At 41.8% G+C, this 7,947-nt stretch overlaps 1 protein-coding gene across 1 annotated transcript; it reads right to left on the reverse strand.

The window, feature by feature from the left end:
* Positions 1 to 473: 473 nt before the first annotated feature.
* On the reverse strand, positions 474 to 4,956 carry LOC136638792 (exendin-3-like). Its single transcript, XM_066612820.1, has 4 exons — positions 4,856 to 4,956; positions 3,610 to 3,762; positions 1,787 to 1,855; positions 474 to 483 (listed from the first exon to the last, which is right to left on the reverse strand). The coding sequence occupies exons 1-4, from the start codon at positions 4,954 to 4,956 to the stop codon at positions 474 to 476; spliced, it is 333 nt and encodes a 110-aa protein (XP_066468917.1).
* Between the last annotated feature and the right edge of the window lie 2,991 nt (positions 4,957 to 7,947).

Here is a 7,947-nt window from a genome sequence, read left to right on the forward strand (position 1 = left end):
TGGGACTTACCCCAAGTAATTATGTATAGGACTGCAGCTTTCATTCTAGAATGAGGTGATGCTAGGGGTGGTTGCCATCTGGGTCCTTAGCAGCTGCATGGCGGACTGAAAACAGCAGGGGCGTGATCATGCAGTTAGAATGATCCTTCTGCAAAAACACGGCAATCTTACAGACATTAATAATAATATGCTACTGATAGGATTGGCCTTGGCCATTTTACTTAGCACTGTCACAAGAGCTTACAACTTGCATAAAGACTGAAATAAATCAGTTGAAACCTGATTTTCACCATTTATTGAAGATATGTTTAATTAACCACATGCTAAGTAAGCTTTTAGAGCTAATAGACACGATGAAGACTGATGTACTGATGGAATCTCTTGTTTAAAACAGTCTGCCAGCATCAGGTGTGGCTGCTCCAAGCGGCATCAGGGCTGGGGGAGAAGTGGCACCCTTTTTCTGCATGTTTGGGTCAATTGTATCTGAAAAAAGCAACAATAACAGAAAAATTGAGCTGGGTGTGGAGCAGGAAGCTTTTATTTATTAATTTATCACATTTTAATGCTGTTCTTCCTCCAAGGAGCTCAGGGTAGTATACATACAGTTCCTTCCCTCTCTTTGTCCTCACAACAGCCCTGTGAGGTAGGTAAGGCTGAGAGATAGTGACTGGCCCAATGTAACCCCAAAGCTTCATTGAGTGGGGATTTGAACCTGGATCTTCCAGTTCTAGGGCAAACTGCTGAACCATTGCATCATCCTGGCTCTCTTTCTAATGTTCCTGTAGCAGCTACCTTTGTCTCTGAGTGAGGCTCTCCTCAACAGACATTCCCCTTGGCTACATCAGAAGGAGAGACAATAAGGCCCTCTCTGTCGGCCTGGCTTGGTTCCTCCTTTCCAAAGACACCTACTATTAGCAGCCAACCTACATGGCTACTTCTGAGGAAGGAAGTTATTGAGTGAGAGAGGACACAAGTAGGGCCTCCCCCATTTGAGCAGCTTGCAGGGGTGATTGGATTTGTTTATATCCTTGTTCCTCACTATCTTACCTTCAATTCTGGGACATTTTGTTTAAAACAAATTTTATTTTCAATGGGATGCATGCAGAGCTGAAGGTAAGAGGGTGGGGTGGTGGCTCTGGAATACTGCCCTACACCACCTGAAAAATCAAAAGCGAGGCAAGGGTTGAAATAAGTAACTTCTAATGTGGCATACAGTATTTTAGACACATTTAACAGCAACTCAAATAAGCACCTGTAGCTCACCAACCTGGAAACAGTGAAGAGAGATGGAGTGATGGCAGACCGTTTTAAAGGAAAGATCTGTTGGATGTGGAGAGACATAAAATGAAAGAGACTTCATATTTTCTGTTCAATCATATCTGTGAAAATGACAGATCAAAACAAGTAGGTAAGCTGGGCTCAGGTCAGGGTGGATATGATGTTAGTCTTGCTACTTGGGTGGGTGAGGGGCTATCAGATTTAAAAACAAAAAGCTTTGAACTGTAGTCTTAGGCCATGGCCTCCTCTTTATATTCCTTCCTTCCTAGTTCAGTGTCTGACTATCATCAGTGCACATTAAAGTCTACATGAAAATGCCAAACCCGTGGTTGATTGGAGCTCATAACTATCCCCAGAAGAACAGAAGTCTTAGAAACAGTAATGACTTCCTGTACTATGAGCCCTTGAGTGCTGAACTGCGCTCAAGGTCATGGCCCAGCAAGGGTAAGTGTGGTAAAGACATGAGCGATAAAAGAACTGTGGCATCTACAGTTCAAGGAAGACTTACCGGACCCAGAAAAAAACAGGTGGGTAACTCATCATGTTGGGTTTCTCCTTAATGAACCTCTTTGTAGAGCTATGAATAGGAACACAGTTGTTAACACAAAGGAAGGTGTTCAATCAGCCCTGACACCAGTTATCTAAAGCCAGATTCTGTTGCAGAAAAATCTCCCCCATTCTATATCTCCATGAACTTGGGATAATACGAGTTCGTAATCATTCCAGTTCAGGCTGTTGTGATTCATTATTTTCATTGTACCCCTGCTAATTGGGTAAGAGGCACTTTTTCAAGTGGGTGCTCCTTTTTTTAGCAGGGGGAGAGTAACTGGCCCACCTCACCCCAGCACTGTCTGTTCTAGTGGCTGTCTGCTGGTATTCCTTGGCACCTTTTTAGATTGTGAGCCCTTTTGGGACAGGGAGCCATTTAGTTATTTGATTTTTCTCTGTAAACCGCTTTGTGAACTTTTAGTTGAAAAGCGGTATATAAATACTGTTAATAATTAATAATTGTAGTAGTAGTAGTAGTAGTAGTAGTAGTAGTAGTAGTGACTACACACTTTATGAAAATTAATTAGGAAAAATTTTGCTAGGCCAAGAATTAAGTGCATCTTTGTTTGTACTAGTGTGTTAATTTAATGAAATTGAAAAGGAAAATAAATATTAAACTATAAATATTAAATATTTAAGATTAATAATAAAGATTAAAGATACTCTTTTCTTCAAACTATGGATAACTTTTATGTACCAAAGAATAAGTAATTATACTTTAGTTCAGTAGTCTTCAATCTTTTTTGTGTCACAACATCAATCAATCAATCACAAGGCTGGAGACCCACCATTGGTTCCACCACCTTCTGGGACTATCTGCTCACTCCCTGCCCCCGTCTCTACCCACTCCCTGTCCATTACACCTTCCCAGCACTGTTAACTTTAACAAAATATTCTTATTAGAGAGAGCAGAAAAATGTTACAATGAAACCTGGCACTAAGGAAAGCTATTTTAGCGCAATTGCTAAGAACCTCAGCAGGACTGGGACACAATTTCCTGGTACTTGAAGGGGCACACCAGAAGCCTCCCCCATTACTTGGTGGTGCTCTAGTCCAGTGGTCTTCAAACTTTTTCATCCCTGCAAGTTGCTGTGAACCCATTGGGGTCCTGAACACTGCTTTAGTTCGTTTTGTAAGAAGGAACCTGTATTGAGATTTTCAAATGTATTGAAATGTAATCAATCACTGTCTTAAAGGGATTTGATTAATCAACCAATCACTCTTTAGTCAGTTAATAGAGCTAATAATAATTTATAACAAAGGCCAACACACGTTTTGCTTCCTTAATTGTTACACCAATTCCTGGCTATATTTGGGGTGCTGATTCCAAAAATAGCATCCATTTTGCCCTATCACGTCTAGTTTTGGAGACACGGCATGGCCTCTTTAGTGAATGGTTCAAGCAGCTTCCTCATGAGGAAGCTGCTTGAACCATTCACTAATGAGGCTATACTATATCTCCAAAACTAGACGTGATAGGGCAAAACGGATGCCATTTTTGGAATCGGCACCCCAAATTCATATCAAACCACCATAAAGTTTGGGAAAAACTTTTCTGACACTCAATTTTGTAGGCCTGTGTAATTTTCCCACATAGACTAAACACTTGTTAGGACCCAGCTGTTTCATATCCACCAAGTGGTATGTTCTTGTCATGTGAAAAACACTTTGATTTGTTTGATTCATCTTTCTCTTTCTTTTGGACAATAAACCTTTGCCTTGCTTTGGCAACTGATTTACAGACTACCACAAGGTGTAAAAGAGATAGTCACTGCCTTATACCTGTAGCGTTTGGTATTGATGAGCCAGTGCACAAAATCCTTGGCTTTCATCTTGTCCAAATATTGGGTAAAATCACTGGTAAACGTGCCTTCAGAATGTCGCTTGACATTGGAGGTAAAGCTGTGGGCGCTTTCTGTTTCATAAGACTGCCACCTGTTTGAGAAGTCACAGATGGAAAAAACTGTATTTATTCATATCTGCACAACCTACTCTGCCCCATATTAAGTCAAACCAATGGCATGTTTCTAGCACTTGATAGGAACAGATCATAGGAAATATAGAAGAACCTCCCCCTTCCTCCAGCTACAAGACAACTTATTTCTTATGATGAAATGTGAATTGCAACACCTGGCCTCACCATAAGAAATGTGAATGCTTATAAGCAACGCTGATTGAAAAAGTACAGAGCAGCAAAGAAGCTTACTACCCTTTGATACGTCAAGGCTTGTAATGTGAACACAAGACTTCTAAGCCCTGTTCATGCAACATGACATGTACAGGAGGGATGTGTGTGTGTGTGTGTGTGTGTGGGGGGGGGATTGGGCTTGCTGGCATCCCCAATCTACACACATTCAGTAGTCATATGTGCGTACTACAGACTGCATGCAGGTAAGCTTGTCATTGCAATCTGAGATCCGGTTTTCAGGATCTCAGATGGTGCATGCAGAATTTAAGTATACATGCAGTTTGTATGATCACAGGGTCTATTTTACAATGTATATTCAATCTGTGTATATTGAGGCCAGCAAGTGAGGTCTCTTATTCCCACCCCCCAACTCCCTGTAACAGACTGCTACACAAACAAGGATCCAATGACTACCTACATAAGGCATGATTTTGTAACAATTCATATAATCCAACTTTTCATTAACCCTTTGAGGGTTTACTGTGTTCAAATTAAATGGCTAGCATGCTTCTCATTGCAATGACACATATTTCAATGGGTGTAAATCCAGGCACTTCGGTGTTACAGTGCTGTGAACTGGGCTCGCCATTGGACATCTCCTTACACTATTTTAAAGAACTATTATATATTACCTTCATTGCAGGTAATAGGACATCTCCTTACATTATTTTAAAGAACTATTATATATTACCTTCATTGCAGGACAGAAAAAAATATTTCAACTTTTTAGGAGACAAATTTCATAGAGTGGAAAATACATTCTGCAAATTTTGACAGGGAATCATTATGTGGTTTACATCTCTGTGATGTTTTTCTAAGCTCAACCTATATGCTCCTTACCTGGACTCATCAGCTGAATCTTTCAAGACCATATGCCAGCTAACAGGGAGTAAAACGGTTATGACCAGTCCACAAACACTAAGCCACTGTGTGTTCTTCATCCTGCCTTCTGCACACACAAAAAGAGATATATTGGAATTGAAACTTTTCAATGCAACTGTGCCACTGGCTTAAGAGAGGATATAGATTCACTTTTCAGAGTGCCATGCATTGCAGGGGAGCGGATGAAATCCCAGACTCGGAAACCAATTTGCAAACATCCGGATGATAGTTTTGCTTTCGAACTCCATGGTTCCCAACCTTTCACAACACATACCAGCTTGCACACCAACAAAGATGGGAACTGGCTTGAAGTTGCTTTTATTCCATCTAGTTGAATGGGATGAGCACAGCAAATCCTGAACTGCCTAGTATAGCTATTTGGCCGGAGGCAAACAGTGATGGTTCCTCCTCTTCTGCACAGATAATTAAAATGGTATGACAGAAGCATCATTATCTGTGATGTGCAGATTATCCCACGTTACAATAATGATCTCTGTTCAATATTTTTTGTAATTTTCAAAATCCTTCAAAACCTGTTTGACTGGAGAAGATACTGAGACAAAGCAAATATACGGTATTTTCCCTGTTACTGCTAACTGCTTTTACAAAGTCCATTATGAATATAATTGTTTTATTGAACTGCTGTATGTTGCCTTAATCTCTTTGGATGGGTGTTCAACAAATCCAGTAAGAGCAAGCAGAAAAGGAATGACATATGTACATATAGCATGGGAAAGGATGCCTCTCACACCACCTTCAACTTCTGTTGGTCTCTCCAGCCCGATTTCCAAAGAAATGCTCTTAAAAAATCAGACCATCTCAATATGCAGCAAGACTGTTAACTGTGCCTTTTTCATTTTTGGGGAACGTACCAATGAATATTTTTCTGCTCTGGATCCACAGTCATCAAATGCAATAATTCAGAACTCTTTCACTTTTCCTAACCCTCTGATAGAACTTTATTTTTTTTTTTGCTTCAAAGACAATACCTTACTTTCTTCAAAAATGAAAATAATCACACAACTTTCTTCTCAGTTCAGAAAACAGATTGTTTTTCTCCTCTGATTACAACAGTAACGTAGATCTCCTACCTCCTTAATATTGTAATTCCACTCATTATTCTTTCAAAACTATTTAGATCTATTATTATGGAAGTGGTGGTGGTGGTGGGGGGGGAATATTGCTTACCTTCTCAAAGGTTCAGGTTGCTCTTTAAATCTGAAGTCCTTTTCTTTGTATGAGCTCTTTTGTGGCTTAACGCTATTCCTTACCAGTGCTTTTAAGCTTGTTAGTGGAATGCTAAAAGATGACAGGAGGGTCACTGATGGACCTGTTTTTAGTTGGGTAGGTCATCTTTGAATCATTACTGGATTTTTTCCCCCCTTTTTGAGTGGGCCCATAGGGAGGATGTCACCATTGCTGAACTTCTCAGTGATGCCTTCAGCAACACTTGCTCCTTGGTGCTCAGAAGGATCAAGTCACCTATGCATTTCTCTCTTCCCAGCGGAATGCTCTCTCTCATTGTTGCAGCAGCACATCTTGGGTGAGCCTACAGGATTGCAGTTCCAAATGCCCTTCTCTTCCAAGGAAGGAAAGGCAAATGCAAGAATGTGTGACAAAAAAACAACAACAACCAACTTTCAGAAACCAGAAGAGTACTTGCTTTTTATGCCATTTTTCTTATAGTGTTCATTGTGCAATAGCAACTGCTGGTGGGACTGGACAAGGCCAGCAAAAGCAGGGGGACCACTGCTGACACCTGTCCTAGTCCCCTCAAGACTGTGATCAGCCAGCAACTAGTGGTGGTAGCAGATGTGGGTTTCTTTCATTCTCAGTGGGCCAGCAGTAGCTACGATAGCATTCTAGCTGGTGGCCTTTGCCTTGCTATGTTTTTTCTTCCAGTGTGTCCACATAGCTTCATGGTACAATGGGAGGGAATGACAAGCAGCAACTCCTGATTAGGCCGCTGTTAGGGATTACCAGCGAGATTACCTTGCCCAGAACCCCCACAAACCTGGAGGCAGCCCTTAGAATTGGCATTGGGGATCACTGTCATTGGCCAGCTGCTGAAGGCTCTCAGATGGGCTTCTGGCTGATCCTTCAGACCCCTTTCTATACTCATAGCTTGTTAGGTGGGCTGTAGTCCACCAATGCTTGCATCATAATAAATAGTTTAGGGCCCAATCCTATCCAGCTTTCCAGCAACGGTGCAACTGAAATGCAGTCCTGAGGTAAGGGAACAAATGCTCCTATACCTTGAGGAGGCCTCTGTGACTACCTCCACACCACAGGATGCAGTACACGCCCCATTGGCACGGCTACACCAGTCCTGGAAAATTGGATAAGGTTGGGCTCTTAGGTGCCCTGGGACTTTCTGTTGGGTCTACAATCCCTGAAAGAGTATTTTGATCAAAGATATTTCCACAAATGGGAGGCTCCTGTAGTTTCTGGGGAAAAAGTCACCCACCAATCTTTAACTAATATACCCTGACGTGGGAAGGGAGTGAGAGGCCTTGTTGGAGGGAGTGAAAAGCTGTAAAGGGCAGTGATGGAGACAGAGCTACGGCCTGGAAGTACATCTGTGAGAGCTGGTGAAGCCCCAGTGAGGAGGAGACGATTCTTCCTTGCAGAGAAGATCTAGAGCCTTTTGTTGCACAGGCTCTGTTACGAAAACCCTACAAAATAAGGGCCTAATATACTGCTGTACCTGTGAGGTCCGCTGTTGCATTGGCAGTCACAGAAGCCCTGTTACTTTTTTGCTTGTTGGCATCCTTCAGTCTCAGAAGACTATGGTATCACGCTCTGAATAGTGGTTCTGGAACAGAGTGTCCTCTCCAGTGCGCAAAGCCTGGGTAAAGTAGATATGGAGAGGCTTTGTTTATCACCTTTTTTGGATCCTATTTTTGTGTCTCGCTCCCAGGTGACTGCAAGCTCCCCTGTCTCACCTGTCCTATTAAATCATCTGTTATTGTTAGGTGTCATATGATTGATGGCAACCACCAGTATTCGCATGTAGAGGTTGCTAACTCTGGGTTTCCTTCAGTGCTTGC

The sequence above is a fragment of the Tiliqua scincoides genome, chromosome 2 (assembly GCF_035046505.1).
Source record: "Tiliqua scincoides isolate rTilSci1 chromosome 2, rTilSci1.hap2, whole genome shotgun sequence".
NCBI classification, from domain to species: Eukaryota; Metazoa; Chordata; class Lepidosauria; order Squamata; family Scincidae; genus Tiliqua; species Tiliqua scincoides.